Source organism: Narcine bancroftii, chromosome 1 (genome assembly GCF_036971445.1).
Source record: "Narcine bancroftii isolate sNarBan1 chromosome 1, sNarBan1.hap1, whole genome shotgun sequence".
In the NCBI taxonomy this organism is placed as follows: Eukaryota; Metazoa; Chordata; class Chondrichthyes; order Torpediniformes; family Narcinidae; genus Narcine; species Narcine bancroftii.
This window is the reverse complement of record NC_091469.1, coordinates 378,368,922-378,386,923: the sequence shown is the minus strand read 5'-3', so window position 1 is coordinate 378,386,923 and position 18,002 is coordinate 378,368,922. Positions and strand designations below refer to the sequence as shown.

General features: G+C 41.4%; 1 protein-coding gene across 8 annotated transcripts in view; it reads left to right on the top strand.

The window, feature by feature from the left end:
• jarid2b (jumonji and AT-rich interaction domain containing 2b) overlaps positions 1 to 18,002 on the top strand; it is a 384,803-nt gene that overhangs the window by 364,186 nt on the left and 2,615 nt on the right. For all 8 annotated transcript variants that reach the window (XM_069913428.1, XM_069913423.1, XM_069913421.1 and 5 more), the window contains 5 exons: positions 976 to 1,081; positions 9,447 to 9,629; positions 10,148 to 10,278; positions 13,838 to 14,021; positions 17,317 to 17,424. In XM_069913428.1, the coding sequence (XP_069769529.1) occupies positions 976 to 1,081; positions 9,447 to 9,629; positions 10,148 to 10,278; positions 13,838 to 14,021; positions 17,317 to 17,424 (712 nt within the window). The remainder of the gene's footprint in view (positions 1 to 975; positions 1,082 to 9,446; positions 9,630 to 10,147; positions 10,279 to 13,837; positions 14,022 to 17,316; positions 17,425 to 18,002) is intronic.

Below are 18,002 nucleotides of genomic sequence, written 5' to 3'. Positions count from 1 at the left end.
CTGCCACAGAGGGTGGTAGAGGCAGATTCGCTGATTATGTTCAAAAGAGAGTTAGATAAGACTCTAGTGGGCAAAGGAGTTAAGGGTTATGGGGATAAGGCTGGAAAGGGGTACTGATGGTAGTGATCAGCCATGATCTGTAAAATGGCGGTGCTGGCTCGACGGGCCGAAGGGCCTACTCCAGCTCCTATTGTCTATTGTCCATCCTCCAATGCAACTGAACTTGATACTGTTCTTGCTTGATGGTGGTCACATTTAGCTCTTTGCTTTTCTTTATTTCTTTCCTCTTCTCTCCGCCATCTCACCCCAATCTCTGCGACCAACCTACCCCAACTATTTTTAATCCAGAGTGCTGACACATTAGCACTCCCCTTTTGTAACATGGCTTGTACATAGGATGATTTTTGGTCCCTGTGACTCAGTCCACTTTTTAGCAAGATATGAATTCTCCAGTAGAGAATTAAAATTAAGCAAAGAATAATTTTCCTCTTGCATGATTTGGAGGTTCAGTGAACCTAGTCTGGAGCTTCCACAGAGAGGTTTTTTATCTAAAAAATGGTGAGTATTTTCCTGTGGATTATGAAGATTTTTGGAATATTTTCTCCGACCATTTCTTTACTATAAGAAAATAGCCATTTAATGGAACATGTTGAGAAAATCACAAGCTTTCATTGCCTTTTTAAAAGACTTGTGTTTTGGGTGGGTGGGGAAATTATGATAGAAATTGCCACGATTCTGGAGTCAAGAAGGGAATTCTAAGCTAGTTGTCGCTTGTTGCTATTTCTGTAAAATTTCCACAGATTTTATAGAAGTAGTGGAATCGTTACTGTGCTGCCTTGGGGGAAAATAAATCTGCCCCATCACTAACTGCGGCCAGGTCTTTGTAAGACTGCAGAGAGTGTTGGTACTGAGACACTAGCGCACTTGCCTGCAAGTTTTGGACTGTGGCATTTTCAGCTGTCTTCTTTTCTTCAGGTATTGTATTCCTGCTGATGAGAAGACCAAACTTGATGAAGTGGTGCACACCCTACTACAAGCTAATGGCACATCAGGGCTCGACATGCTTGAAAGTAATATAATGGTAAGAGAAGAACTATTTGTGCATTTATGGCTATCAACCGCCACCCCTGTACCCATAGCAGAGAGGTGTATTCTGAAGGTCGTGGATCCAAGTCCTTGCTCCTCTAGTCTTCTTGTATTTGAGAGGAGGCTTGAGAAGGGGAAAACAAAATGACTTGCTCAGTTCCTTTTATTGTCAAGTAATAATACATAAAAATGTAACATATTCTAAAACCCCCAGTATCCGGCTCCTATGGTGATTGGTAGATGCCAGATAAATGAATTTGCTGGTTGATTGGGATTGCGTGTGGCATGCTTGGTGAACTAACAAATGAGTGGTGGTGGGGGGGATTTTTCCCCATATTTTAAGAAATTTATTTACATAATTTTTTTTGCTTGTATTTTACTATACATGGTAAAGCCGTCAAAGAGTCGCTATGAGTATTGCCTAGCGCCCCTAACAATAAGAAAAAGAAGCAAAATAGTCCTTTCAGAGATGGAGAGTCTGGATTTGCCTCCAGTACTGTTGCACAGATTCTTGTTTGATCCAATAATAGCCTGAGCTTCATTTCCAAACCCCTGATCCAATCTGGAACTCTTCAGTCCTCGAGGCCCTGTGGGTGCTTCTTGCTCTCAGCACCCTCTCGAATCTCAGCTTCTCTATCTGTTTCTCAAGTGCACGTCACCAACAGCTTGCAGTGTGTGAGTCCTTTAGCCTGCTGAACCCCTTGCTGCTAGAGTCACCTTGCTTTACCTTCTCCACAGGGATGTTCTCCCTGTTTTTGATGCCCTGCACTTTTGCTTAGGTATGTTCAAGTTTATTACCATCTGACTCTACGTAAACAACCCAATGAAACAGTGTTTCTTTGGACTATGGCCATGCACACACACCACATACAGATCTCATATATACTTAAAAATATAACTATAAATATATGAGTCATTTATTGGATTAAATTATGAGATCTAAGGTTACAGGATATGCCGTCATCAATCTCACTTTCAACCTGGCTGACCTGATTTTGATGCTTCTCCCTCCTTCTTGACAGTTGTGGGTAAAATATACTCTGTGCTGGATGGAAAGAGTCCTCAATAATGATTTCAACCCTATTTAAGAAAGCTCCTGGTCAACGTCGTCAGTAGAGTAAAGGGAGACCCCAGTGATCTTCTCTGCTGTTTGACTTTGGGTCTGATGCTTTGCAACTACTGACCACAGAATGAAGCAGCTATGTGTGATGTCTATATCAACGCAAGAAAATCTTCTGCAGTTGAGCTGCAGCCAATAGGGGAGGGGTTTAAAGAAATAAGAAGACGATAAATACCATCCCATGTCCTTCTGTTACTAATCAGAAAGGAAGACACGCACATGCATGCATGCACACACACACACCGGCAAGTTGACCTACCAACTCCCGCGTTAGGATTGAACCTGGGTCACTTGAGATATGATGTTGCAGCTCAACTGCTGCCCCTTCCACACCCCCCCCCCCCAATAGAAAATCATATAACCACATAACCACTTACAGCACAGAACAGGCCAGTTCGGCCCTACTAGTCCATGCCGTAACAAATCCCCACCCTCCTAGTCCCACTGACCAGCACCCGGTCCATACCCCTCCAGTCCTCTCCTATCCATGTAACTATCTAGTCTTTCCTTAAATGTAACCAATGATCCCGCCTCGACCATGTCTGTCGAAAGCTCATTCCACATCCCCACCACCCTTTGCGTAAAGAAATTTCCCCTCATGTTCCCCTTATAATTTTCCCCCTTCAATCTTAAACCATGCCCTCTAGTTTGAATCTCCCCCACTCTTAAATGAAAAAGCCTATCCACATTTACTCTGTCTGTCCCCTTTAAAATCTTAAACACCTCTATCAAGTCCCCCCTCAATCTTCTACGCTCCAGAGAAAAAAGCTCTAGTCTGCACAACCTTTCCCTGTAATTCAAACCTTGAAATCCTGTCAACATTCTCGTGAACCTTCTCTGCACTCTCTCTATTTTGTTTATATCTTTCCTATAATTTGGTGACCAAAACTGTACACAGTACTCCAAATTTGGCCTCACCAATGCCTTGTACAATTTCATCATAACCTCCCTAATCTTGAATTCAGTACTCCGATTTATGAAGGCCAACATTCCAAATGCCTTCTTCACCACACCATCTACCTGAGTATCAGCCTTGAGGGTACTATTTACCATCACTCCTAACTCCCTTTGTTGCTCTGCACATCTCAATAGCCTACCATTTAATGCATATGACCTATTCAGATTTGCCTTTCCAAAATGTAACACCTCACACTTATCTATTAAATTCCATCAGCCAATTATCAGCCCACACCTCCAGCCTTCCTAAATCACCTTTTAATCTACAGTAATCTTCCTCACTGTCCACAACTCCACCAATTTTTATATCATCCGCAAACTTGCTTACTCAACTCTCCACCCGTACTTCCAGATCATTAATATATATAACAATAGTGGACCCAGGACCGATCCCTGAGGAACTCCACTGGCCACTGGCCTCCAATTGGACAAACAATTTTCTACCACTACTCTCTGACACCTCCCATCCAACCATTGCTGAAACCATTTCACTACCTCCTTATTTATACCTAATCCCTCCACCTTTTTTCCTAACCTCCTGTGGGGAACTTTGTCAAAAGCTTTACTAAAGTCTAAATAGACAACATCCACAGCTTTCCCTTCATCAACCTTTTTTGTAACCCCCTCGAAAAACTCAATCAGGTTTGTCAAGCATGATCTACCCCTGACAAAACCATGCTGATTACTCCCTATCAATCTCTGTACCTCCAAATATTTGTATATACCATCCCTCAGAACACTTTCCATCAACTTGCCCACCACAGACGTCAGACTCACGGGCCTATAATTCCCAGGTTTACATTTAGACCCTTTCTTAAACAGCGGAACCACATGCGCCACCCTCCAATCCTTTGGCACTACCCCTGTGGCCAGTGACATCCTAAATATCTCTGTTAATGACCCCACTATCTGTCCACTAGCCTCCCTGAGTGTCCTTGGGAATATTTTGTCCGGTCCCAGAGATTTATCCACCTTTATCTTTTTCAACACAGCCATCACTACCTCCTTGGTTATCCTTATATGCTTCATTACCTCCCCACTATTTTTCTTTACCTCAGCTGGTTCAATATTTTTTTCCCTAGTGAATACCGAGGCAAAGAAATGATTCAAAATTTCCCACTATCTACAAGGGGTCCAATTTTATCCCTCACTAATCTTTTACTTTTAATGTACTTATAGAAACCCTTTGGATTTATTTTTACTCTGTCTGCCAAAGCCTCTTCGTGCCTTTTTTTGGCCTTTCTAATTTCTTTCTTAAGATTCCTTCTACACTCCTTGTAGTCCTCCTTCAAATTGTCAGCTCTCTGTTCTTTATACCTCTTGTACACCTCCCTTTTTCTCCTAACCAAATTTCCAATATTCCTCGAAAACCAAGCCTCCCTATGACTTCCAGCCTTTCCTTTGATCCTCACTGGGACATAAGTACTCTGTACCCTCGAAATTTCTTTTTTGAATATCCTCCATTTCTCATTTACACCCTCACCTGAAAATATCCTGGCCCACTCAATACTCCCCAAATCCCTTTGAAATTTGCTCTTCTCCAATCCAGAACCTCAACTTTAGGCCCTCCTTGCTCATCCCTAAAACTACCTTAAAACTAACAGAATTATGATCACTAGACCTAATTGGATCTCCAACATTAATGTCTGATACCTGACCTGGCTCCTTCCCTAACAGGAGATCCAGTATTACACTGTCCCGAGTTGGTTCTTCTACTAAATGATTCAGAAAACAATCTTGAACATATTTAACGAACTCTAGCCCATCCAGCCCTCCAACTTGCTACATACATCTGGCAGTGGAATTGTGGTAATTAAGTAACAAGAGTTAAAATAGAGAGATGTCTTTCCCGGTATGCATTTAATTTTGACACCGTGCCCATGAACTTGCTGGTCACTGAACATGATTGGAATGGAATGCAGAGCAGTGTTGGAACAAATACTAGAATCTGAAATGTGTAATTAACCCACGTAATGGGTTCATGACTCAAAATCTGTGAGGACTACTATCTTCCAGCTACTCCAATTGTGGAAGAGATACAGAAGTATTAGAGCCAGATCCACCAGGCTAAGGCACATCTTCTTCCCACAGGCAATGAGATTGCTGAATGACTTGAACTGCTAAAACCACTACCTACCTATTAATAATTATTATTTTGATAAATTTTATTGGGTCTGTGTGTATATGCACACACACACACATACACATTTATTTATATATATTTTGTATGTGTGTTATGTCTGTTCGCGTATTTGCACTGTTTTGCACCACGGACCAGAGAATGCTATTTTGTTGGCTGTGCTGTTACAATCGGATGATACTTGAATTTGAACTAATTCTCTTTGTGTTCTTGACCACGATATTTCTTGAACCCTGACCATGAGTTACTTCTCCATCATCCCTGAAGAAAATTGTAATGTTATTAATAACTTACAATTCACAATTCCACTTTTGTATTGGTTTTGTATAAACTTATCGATTGCAGATCCTGGAAATCTGATATTAAAACATCATATTGAATCTAGGGAGTAATAGTTAACGGTCAGAAATGTTCTTATGAACATTATATAGTTGCAGAATTTTACAGCATGAAAGCAGTCCCTTCAGCCCAATCATACATGCTGTCCAGGTTGTCTATCCAGGCTCGTCCCATTTGCCTGTGTTTACCTCATATCCCTCTAAATCTTTCTTATCGATGTACCCATCATGGATGTTTTCTATGTCACCATTGCCCCTGTCTCCGCCACTTCCTCTGGCAGCTCATTCCATGTATTCCCCACCCTGAGTAGAAAGAAGATGCCTTTCAGATCCCTGCTAAATCTTTCCCTTCCCACCCTGAGTAGAAAGAAGATGCCTTTCAGATCCCCGCTAAATCTTTCCCTTCCCACCATAAATCTATATTTTCTTGTTTTAGATTCCCTGATCTTGGGGGGAAAAAAACCCAAAAATTTACCTTGTCTTTGCCCCCGCCTCCACATGATTTTATAAACATCTTCACGGTGCTCCCTCCACCTCCTACACTCCAGGGAGAAAAGTCCCAGCCTCCTCTTATAATTCGAGCCCTACATTCCCCGCAGCATTCTTGTGAATCTTTTCTGCACCCTTTCCAACTTAATAATATCTGATTTACAGCTGTCTGAAATAAACTGTGGTCAATAATCCAAGTGGGGTCTAACCAATGTCTTGTATAGTTGTGACATGATATCAGAGCTCCTCCACTCAATGCCCTGACTGATGAAGGCAAGTGTTCGAAACGTTGCCTTCACCACCTTGCCTATCCATGTTTCCACTTGTTAGTCATGTTATGCTGTGTCTTCCTGGATAGTGCTTTACTTCTCTTTCCTTTAGGATGTTGACTATTCAATCCATATCTTTATTGTTATTTCTCTACAAGGTACCCTTGATTAGAGGGAGGAGATAAATTAGATCTAGTTTTGTTTTTTTTTAAGATTAACCAGTTATATACGGGTTTAATTATTGTCGTTCTAGATCGTATTATCACATTGGACAGATATTACTCATTGGATTTCTATGCAGAATTATTTTTAAGAAATAATGTTAAATCTACAAATATGGATGGATTTGAATAACATTTATATTAATTTGTGATATGCATTTATGATATGACATACTTTTTTTGCTACATAAGTAGACTTTGTATGTAGGATTAATATGTTGAACAGTATTTTAAAAAGAAAGAAAAAGGATGTTGAAGTGAGAGGGCTTTAATGCATAGCTCTTCCAATAACCAATACCTTTGTTGCTGAGGGAGTGCTGCATAGCTAGATGAGCCTTCTTTCAATTGAGATATTTAATCTTCCTTTGCTGCTTGTTGGACAGATGGAAAAGAAAAGATTCCACAATGCTATTCAAAGAAAAGCAAGAGAGAAAGAGTGACATGTTTGGCATAATGGTTAGCCAGAACCACGGACCCACACTTGAATCCACCACTGTGTGTACATTCTCCCTGGAACCTGTGTTAGCTTTCCCTGGATGCTCTGATTTCCTCCCAGCCTCTAAAACATACGTGGTTGGTAGGTTAATTGGGTGTAACTGTGGGCTGGAAGGGGCTTCTGTGCTGTATCATTAAAATTAAAATTAGTTGTTTTGGCTCACATTATCCAATCCACTTAGACCTGTACTGTGGATTGCCCTGCTATTTATCTCCCATTCGGATTACAGTTTTGCAATGGGGTAATTGGCTCTCATCTAACAACAGGATGGCTCTCAAATAATTTTGTGACTGAAGAACATTTTGAGATGGTCAGCAGTACAGTTGTCAGCTTGAACACTTAAGCGATACAAGTCTGTCTGAGAGTAGTGTCAGGTTTGGTTATCTCCATACTTTTCCAAACTTAAACCCCAAAATGTTTTCAGAAGTTGTCCCATTACTTTTAGGCATCTTGTAAACTGATGATGAGGTGTAGGATGTAGCTGCAATTGCTTTGTTACTCTATGAACAGTTGTTTTCCCCAATAACTATCAGGCTCTTGAACCTCCCTGTATTAATCATAAAATACTCCAGGACCACCAAAAAAATTTGAAAAACTTTCATTTTCTTGCACAAACTGCAACTATGAATATTTATTATTCTATCCTTTGTAGATTTATGATCTCTTCTACCTAGCCATGTCATGGTACTTTATACCACTAGAGTTGGTGTATCTTCTGTGCCTGTTGGGCTCAGCAAGCAAGAATTTTGGCGCATCTGTAAATATGTAATGACATTAAATTCTCATCTCAGATGAGGACAAAGCGGTTCTTGGAAATCCTTTCTTTAGAGCCATCTTGCATCCTCCCCCATGAATGTAGGATACCATTTGGTGAGTTGTATCCACGGTTTTTTTGAGAAGCACATTCCTTTCAAGGGCTGTGACTAGAATCAATCACTGCTTCCAAGTTGGACACCAGCTCTCTTAGGGGAAGTGGACACATTTAAAGCAGGCACGATGGTTTTGCATATCTTGTGGGAGGAAAATGCAATTAAGCTTATGAAAATTCATTATAATTACAGTAGGGATATCAATTCAACCATTTAATCCTTGGGTCATAAAGACCCGCCATTGGCAAAGGTCCATTAGTTAGTGTTCCTGGAACTTCTTGCAAGTTTCCAGAATTGTTGGATTTTGCAACATGGTTATATTTTATATATTCATCCAGTGAGGTTTTTAAAAAGAAAGATGGAATTAAAAAATATAGATTTCAGTTCTTCACTAATAATTATTATTTGTACTTGAACCTTTGCTAGAAAGATTGGAAATTGCAATGGAATCATTTCTTACACTTGTAGCAGGAGATTGGCTTGTTTCTTACTGCTATGTCGTAAAGGATTCATTTCTCTTTGAGGGGGTGTGCCATACTGCTGGGGTCTGGTGATGTGTGTAAATGGATGAAGAATGTTGCTACTGGACAAGAACTGTGACAAAACCCAGAACATACACCAGATCTCGTCCTGCAGTATCCGTTCTTTCCCTTCTCCGAACTGCTGAAATGTCCACACATGACCTAATCTCCCTGTTACATATCACAAATAAAAAGGACATGGATTCAAGATCTGCTTACGTTCCCAAGTAATCAGGCAGAACTCATTTGATAGAGGCTGTCATTCTACTGAGGCAGGGGGACAGGCTCTTCAGTCTATGTGTCTGTCCTGTCCAAACGTGATGCCCATATTAAAATCTCAGCTGCTGCCCGCACATGATCCCAATCCCTCCATCCCCAGCGTCCACACATGCCTGATTAAACCAAGAGTTGACTGCTTGCCCAGGAGAATATAAAAGAACTGATGAGTTCACTCGAGTGTCTTGGCTAACATTCTTCTCCCTACAGCCTTCACTTTTGCAGAGTAGCTGGTCAATTGTCTAGTTAGTGGTCCAATATAATTACTAAACCACAACCACCCACTAAAGTGAATGAGGAGCTGCAGTGCACAAGACATGAGGATGTCAATTGTGCACCATTTTTGTTGGCTAACATGATTTATTATTAAAATACATTGTAGTGACTGATGTCAACTCCTGATTCTAATTTATAATTGAGCAAATACAGTTTTACTCCAGGGTTAAAATCATATATGTTGCAGGCCTCGCACAGGACAGTAAATGTGTTAATTTGAAACTTATTGACTGATACATTAAGTACAGATGGATGGCTGCCTGTGGTACAGATTTAACAGTGTGGCAATTAACATTAGTGTTTCTCTGTAGTGGGACAGTGGAACTACTGGTCAGCACTCCACTTCAGATAATGTAGCTGATCCTATCTGCAATGTTTGCCTTGCCAGATTTCTCCAGAGGTCCTGTGTCAGGAGGGGATCAAAGTGTGTCGCACCGTTCAGCAGAGTGGGCAGTTCATTGTGTGCTCCCCTGGGGCCTTTGTCTCAAAAGTGTGCTGTGGATACAGCGTTTCCGAAGCTGTGCATTTTGCAACAACGCAGTGGTTGAAGACAGGCTACGAAGCTGCTAAGGTAATGTGTTCTCCACACCTCGTGCCATGTGTGTTGGTGGTGAGTGAGGGATGGTGGGGAGAGTGATTGACATCAGAGGGAGAGGTTTAGATCTGGTGTTTATGTGGGAGTAGGGTGCTGTCCCATACTGGAACAGCGGGGTGTTTGGAGAGAAGGTTCCTGTCCCATCTGATAAATATGCTGGCGTTTCTGGTTAATTAAATTCCCTTTCAATATCTTGGCAAGTTTTCAGATTAAATGTCACAGCTCACACCTAGTTCTTTCCCCTCCATCACAAAATTCAGCTGTGAATATTTAGTAATTTTGCTTTTTCCAACTCTGAATATTAGTTTTCCTTTTTTTCTCCTCTTGTTCCTGTGTGGCTGCAGCCAGCGAGAATTTCAATGCTTCTATGCATCTACATCCCAATAAACTTTGGTTCATTCAAGTGTGGGGTCACCCTGTCAGCTTGCATTCTCAATCTAGTTGCTGTGGTTTTTCACCAACCTCAAGCGCTCGTTCTTGTTGTGCCTGCACAGGATTTGAAACGTCGATATATTGCCAATGCTTTCTCAATGGATAAACTACTTTACCTTCTGGCGACAGCAGAGTCGAAACGGGAAAGTGGGTCGACACTAAACCACATCTCCTCACTTCTGCAAGAACTCAGGTATGTCTTGGGTACTCAGCTGGAGGTTATCAGACAGGTGACCTCAGCTTGCTTTTATTGTGAGGAGCTTTCCAGGGTGGGGTGAACCTTTGTAGCAAACATTGGTTGTGCATCACTTCAAAGATGACATCAAAGAAAAGGCTTATAAAGTTGCCAAAGAGGTTTATTGTCACATCATACCTGGTGCTGTGAGAAAGATTTGTTTCACGAGCAACCCAGCAAGTCTACTGATGCTTCTGGATCTGCTGAGTTTCTCCAGAAGATTGTTTGTTGTTCTAGCAAGTCAACTCTCATGTGCACACAGCACATGTTGCAGTGGCACGGTTGGCACATTGTTCTATTAGTACAGAACAAGAGATGTAAACTTGGGAATTCAGATGAGTTCCGAATTCAACTCAGGATGAATCAAGAAATTGATGAGAATGGAAAGGCAGGGCATGAGTAATTTTTCAAGAAATGTGACTGAAAAACTGACAGCTATGATGCATGTGAAACTATGAATGATACTGGGGAATAAGGAAAATTCTGCAAGACAAAGCACAGAAGACACTGTAAAAAGGACAGGTGGAGAGAAGGTGAGGAGCTAATAACGTTCAAAATCATGGGAGTGATGTACTGGTGCAATTACTGAAGCTGAAACCAATCCATCTCCAGCATCTGATGAATCTGAATGCCACAATTTTTAAGTAGTGATTGGTTCCTGGGTGGTTGGGTTTGTCCAACGAGAAAAGATGAACCAGACGTCCCTTGAGTTTGGAGGAGTGAGAGGTGATCAAGTGGAAATGTATAACGTTCCTCCAGGGAAGGTTTAGATTAATGAGAATCTTTACATAGGTCAACACAACATCGTGGGCCAAAGGGCTTGTACTGTGTGGTCCTGTTGCATTAAATAGAATAGAAGACCCTTTCACTCCATATACCTGATCTTGTCATTCTGAGATCCCAGCTCGTCTTTTTATCTCTAGTCCACTTTCTTGCACTAACCCATTTCTGTTTATAGCAAAAAAATCTATTGACCTGCCTTGAACACACTCACTGATTGAATTCCCACCACCCTTCTGGGCAAAATATTCCAAAGGTTCCCCAACCTTTAGAAAAGGTTTCTTTTCATCTCACCTCTGATTCCTTATTTTTGAGATTGTATACTTCATTCCAGACATCACAGCCAGGGGATGCTTATCCCTGCACCTACTTTGTTAAGCCACATAACAAGTTTGTACATTTCAATAAGATCATCTTGCATTCTTGTTGGCTCAAAACACCATGGACCCAGACTGCGAAATTCTTCCACAAGGAAATCTCTACAGCCCAAGAATCAAAACTGGCAAATCTTTGCACTCCCTACTTCACATTCTTCCTTCAGTAGAGAAAGAAATTAATCAAATTTAGAGTTTCCAAACCTTCAAACATTATTTCTGGTAGAGTCCTACCAGTAAGTAATTGCAGTAAGGAATGTCTCTTGCCCTCAAATTCTCTTGCAATCAAGGTCAACTCACCATTTGCCTTCTGAAATGGCCAGCATAGTTAGTGCATACTAGGACAATGCCAATGACCTGGGTTCAGAATCCAGCACTGTCTGTAAGGAGTTTGTACATTCTCCCCTTGACATGCATAGTTTTTCTCTGGGTGCTCCGCCTCATCTCACTTTCCAAAATGTTTAGGGGTGGTCGGTTAATTGGGTGCATGGGTTGTAATGGCCAGAATAGACTTCTGTGCTGTGAATACAGTTTTAGAAATTTTTTAAAATTGCAATATCCTTCAAAATATGGTGATACCCGCTCAATTAATAATAATTTGGGAAAGAAAGTTTCATAATTTTTCACGCATCATTCAGTGTTTGATGGCTCTGTTTATCTGGTGTTTTCATTTCCTGTTGATGTTCCGAAGGATTTCATTGTCTAGTGTTGAACTAAAGAACAAGAGGACAAAAATGGTAGTTGTCAGGAACATTTACTGTACATGGAGTTGTGAGAGGCTTTTAAAGACCAATGTTTTCCATTGTTATTTCCTGGAAATATTGCAGTTGGTTCTGAGAAACAAAGCTTCACTGAATTTGAGTGGAGAAGAGAAGCTTATGTGAAGTACAATTGAATTATAGATTAACTAAAAGGTATGTAGCAATGGAGCGGTGATCTCACAACCAACGAATCCTTCCACATCTACTTATGAATGCTGGTGGACAATAAAGCAGGGGTCTCCAGGAACATCCTCAATGATGTGGAGCCCGGCATGTGTATAAAGTAAAAGCTGAAGCATTTGCTAGTACCAGATAGGCGATCTGTCTCCTTCCTGAAATCCCCGCCATCACAGAGTCTAAACTCCATCTGATTCAATTCATTCCACTGATACCGTGAAAGAGCCAAGAACACCAGATGCCTCAAACATCATGGACTAAAGACCTGACTTCCAGATATGGCGTGAGGGTGAGTGGCAGTGCTCGACCCAGTGTGGCATTGAGGATCCTGGTGAAACTGAAGTTGTGGGGATCAAAGGAGGCTGGAGGCAGACCTCGCACAGAGAAAGATAGTTGTGGTTGCCAGAGGTCAAACAGCCCATCCCAGGACATGACTGCAGATGTCTGAGGCCCAGCAATCATCAGCTGCTATTTTTGTATGTCTGTTGTAAACTTGGGTCTTGCATCTATAGTGACGGCTACTTGCTAGCTTATCCTTCTCTCTTGAATAGTGATGCTACGGTCCCTCTACTGGTTGGAAGTTCAACTTGCAACTTAACATGTGTATACAACAGGAATTGAAGTGTTGTAATTTATAAATAACATGAATAGTTCTAAATGAGTATGTCATGTACCATGTGAACTTCTTAAGGAGTGCTCTGAATATTTGGACAGTGTTGACCAGAAATTGGAGAGACGTGTCTTAGGATCACGGTCTTTAAAATAGCTGATTACAGAACTGAATGTGGATTTTTCTCAGCAAAGCTGACCACTAGATTTAAGACATCGTGCATTATTTATGGTGCCTACCCATTCCAGATCTGAACCCATCCATTATCAGTCTGTCAGTAAGGGAAATGATGAACTGGAATGGCCAGAGTTGAAAGGATTTGTGGGAACTCGAGCATGGGAAAGGAGAGCAAGCAGTTCAGTAAATGCAGAACTTCAGCACGTTCATTTTCACCTCTGGAATTTAGGATTAAAACTGGTCAAGCCCTATTGGCTCAGAGAATGAAGAGAGAATCCTGTATGAAACTGGAAAATCAACCAAAGACCATCATTAAAAATCTGAATGAGAGCAGAGCTTCATATTTCAAGTTTTCTTTTTATAAATTGTATGTACAAGACGTTTAAGACATTAAAACAGATACATGGATAAGAAAGGTTCAGCGGGATTAGAGTCTGAACACAGGCAAAAGGGCCTTAGCTTGGTTAGATAACTTGGCATGGACAAGTTGAAATGAAGGGCCTTTTTTCCAAGACATAAAACTTTATTACTTCAAATTTGTAGGTTATTCAGCTTATGGCCAAATTAATTTCCCAGTGGGTCACAACTGTGACATGAACTATGAGCTCTCAGTAATTATGTGTCCTTTGTTTACTCAGGGATACAGAGTCAAGCCAGCGGCAGCAGCTGCTTGATGCAGGTTTGCATTCTTCAGCTCGTTATGGTAGCCATGAGAGCCATTTGTCCACGATGGAGATGAAGAAGAAATCACGGAAGTGGTTGGCGTCTGAAACGTCGGAGAGGCGGTGCCAAGTCTGCCAGCAGTTGTGTTACCTGTCCATGGTGAGTAGAAGATGCATACAGATGTTCTAACATATAGGCATGGCTGTCTGTGGCCTAACCTTGAATCAACAAAAAATTGTGGCATTTTACCATTTGTTCCCTACTTCCTTCCTGCTAATGGATTTCATGTGCCCATCCATTCTTAACTGGGCAACACAGAGGGGTTGAATTCATCATCAATGCCAATGAAAGACCTCAACCCGAGTGATACAGTGACAAACTTGTTCCCACTACCACTGAGTGACAGGCCTGTCTGCACCAGTACTGTACACCCAGTTTTATACAGAGACAGACCTGCATCACCAGTAGTGTACCCCAGTGTTATACGGTGACAGACCCTCCCCCACGTTACTGTAACCTAGTGTTAAATAGTGAGAGATCCATTCCCATTAGTATTGTACCCCAGTATAATACAGCTACTGACCTGTCCCCACCAGTACTGAGCCTCAGTATAATATAGTTACTGACCTGTCCCCACCAATTCTGAGCTTCAGTATAATACAGCTACTGACCCCTCCCCACCAGTATTGAGCCTTAGTATAATACAGCTACTGACCCGTCCCCACCAGTACTGAGCCTCAGTATAATACAGCTACTGACCCGTCCCCACCAGTACTGAGCCTCAGTATAATACAGCTACTGACCCGTCCCCACCAGTACTGAGCCTCAGTTAATTATAACAGACCCGTCCCCACCAGTACTGAACACCGGTGTTATACAATGACAGACATTTCGAAGAAGATAACACCTACCATGGTGTCCATACACTTCTGCTGCTCACTGGAAGGTCATTTGCCCCTCCTCGTGCTTGATTACAACTGTCCTGGAAAAGTCTGGAGACCCTAGGAGAGCCAATGGCTAATGGAACAGGAGGAAGCTGTGAGGGTATGGGCCTGGCCTCCCATCCCATGTGCTGCACACGCTTCAGGGAGCTCAGATGGCAGTGTGTGAGGTCAGAATCTAGCATGTATTGCATTGCCATGGTATGGTCAGAATTTCCATTTTTATTTCAAGTAAATCCAAAAGTTTCCATTTTACAACCAGGAGCCATAAAATAAGGGCATCTGGCTCAGCATCCATTGTCAAGTTCAAGTTTACTGTCACATGTACAATGATGCACTGATAGCTTATTTTGTGAGCAGACTAGTTAGACCACTCATACATAGTACAACAAGTAAGACACTTTCCAAAAATGCAATTGCAATGAGAGATCAGGTGGCATGGCCGAAGGAAAGTTGAGTGATTGTAGAGTTTGAGAAGAAGGATCTGCTGGGAGCAGGCTCACAAAGTTGGCACACTTCAGTGCTAATTTTCTTCTTAGTCTGACCCATTTAATTATGTGAATTACTCATGGCAAAAGCTGAGATTTAAACAAAACTGATGCAAGAATCTCCTGTGTACCTCTACTGCAATTTTCAACTCCTACGTTTGCGAGATACAATTCTTGGCTCAATAATAGTTCTTTTGTTTCTGACTCGGAAGATTATGGGTTCAAGCTGCACTCCAGAGACTCGTACATGAGGCAGGCTGATGGTTCAATGTAGTAGAAAGACCCCTCCAAGGCCCATCTACCCTCATGGGTAGACTCCGAGAACTCTGAATTTTTCAATGAAGAACAGGTGTTGCTCACCAGGTGCATGGCCATTTATTTCACTGCTTCTGAGAGCTGTGTTTTAATTGGCTGCTGCATTTCCTCAGTTATGTGAGTGATTGTATTCCAGATATGTTTCATTGATTGTATGGCACACTGGATGATGGTACATGCCTTATAATGGGAAAGTAGTTCTAAAGTCATGAAGAGTAACTGGGTAGTGACCTGATAAAGTAATATTTATATAGTTATGGGGAAATAAATAATGAAAATACACATACAAGAGAGCTCAAAGGCGTTCAAGTTCCCGAACACCCAGTGTAAAAGAGTCTAAAAGTTTGAACTGTCACAATGTTACACACACGTGTAGTCTGCACTCCCAATAGACATCCGCCAGTCACAGCAGAGTTGCTCGCACAACTTCTATCTCCTCCATCATTGAATCTTACGACAGGTAACTCTCTTTGTTAAAAATTAAAAGTTGTGAATTAAAAATTTTAAACTGTTATTTGTGTCTTTCCAAGGCACTTTGAGAAAGGATGCTTTGTTCAGTCAGATATGAGTGTACAAATGGGGCAGAAGGGGAAGGAAATGAGGACATCTACTGTATCTTGAAAATACTGAGGTAATCTATAGGGAGATGAAGGTAATGGTAATAATCTACAGTAGAATCCCCATTATCTGACACCTACAGGGATTGCGGATGTCAGATATGCAAATTTTCTGGTTAACTGAGACTCAGTCTTCCAAAGCCTAATTAATACACCTGCATTAAGAATATAAAAATACACCATTTAAAAGACTAAAGACAGTGCAAATCAAATCAGTATTGTAGTCTTTAATTATATAAAGTTCACTTTAATCAGGTAATTTTGTAACTTACAAAATTTAAATACGAACTCCGGTCGCTGGCGCTGTAACCAGTGATGGCTAACCGTACTACCATCATAATTAACCCCCAAGTTTACAGATAAGAGCCTAATACCAATAAAGATTCTTACTAGGCATGGATAGGGAGACACTTTGGGAGAGTTGATTCACCGACGAGCGGCAGCTATTCATCCTGGGTGCCACCATTTCACTCCGATGCGACTTTATTGAAACTTTACCACCTTCCTTGGGCTGACAACCCGGTTCACCTCCATGCAAGTGTCCCAGTCGAGCCCTCGCATTAACAACCCAACTCACCTCTGTGCAAGTGTCCCAGTCGAGCCCTCGGCACACCTTCCTCGCATTGACAACTTCACTTCCACACAAGTGTCCCAGTCGAGCCCTCAGCGCACCTTCTTCGCATTGACGACCCGGTTCACTTCCACACAAGTGGAAACCTGCGTATGTCCAACTAAGTCTCAATGCTCCCCCGTGGGGTCCATCTGTCCAATCTTAATCATTTGAATTATTTATGTAGTTATTTCCTCAATTTTTGTTTATGCCAGTTGTTTTGAGTTTCCAGTTGATTGAATTCCAGATGATGCAGATTTTACTGTACTTTAAAGAAACATATGGATTTGCTACTGGGAGGGATGGGAATAATTTTGTAACTAAATGCACACAACCAATAAATGCATTTATGTTTGCAAATAGCGTAAGTGTCATACCAGCATTGCCAAAACTTTAGCTCTGCGGTGTTTCCTGAGAAATTCTGTTGAATTAAGTCAATGTTTGACTTTTTGCAAGTACTGACCCACCATTTTATCCACCCAGGTAGTGCAAGAAAATGAGAACGTTGTCTTCTGTCTTGAATGTGCTCTTCGCCATGTAGAGAAACAGAAATCTTGCAGGGGATTGAAGATGATGTATCGCTACGATGAGGTTTGTAGATGGTTAACATTTGGCACTTTCTGGTTACAAACTAATCTGATCCTTCCTTAGAGAAATATGTCATCATTAGCTTGGAACCTTTAACCATTGACTTGGTGATAGAAGGCTTGGTGATAGTAAGCAATGATCATTTTCTCATTATGAACCAAATCTGGACCTCCCTCTTGTTTTTGAATCAAAAGGATGAGGTGATTTTCAGGAACAGACAGTCAATAATCTTTGAAATAGTTTTACCCCTTATTGGTAGCAAGTATTTAATTGAAGATGTCGTCTTTGTACATTTAATAGTTACCCATCTGTATTGTTTTGAGACAAAGTAGAAAACATCTACCCAAGGGTCATCCATATTTCCAGAAGATATCAGAGGTCATTTGGCTGGCAGAGCAACCCCACTCTGCCAATGTTCCCTATAACCTATTCTTGCTATATACCTGTCAACTCCCTCCAGATTCTACCACTCACCTAACGCGCAAGGGGACAATTTATAATGGCCACTTAACCTACCAGCCTGGGAGGAAACCAGAGCACATGGAGTTGTCAGAGAGAAATTGCAACCTCCACTTTGCCAA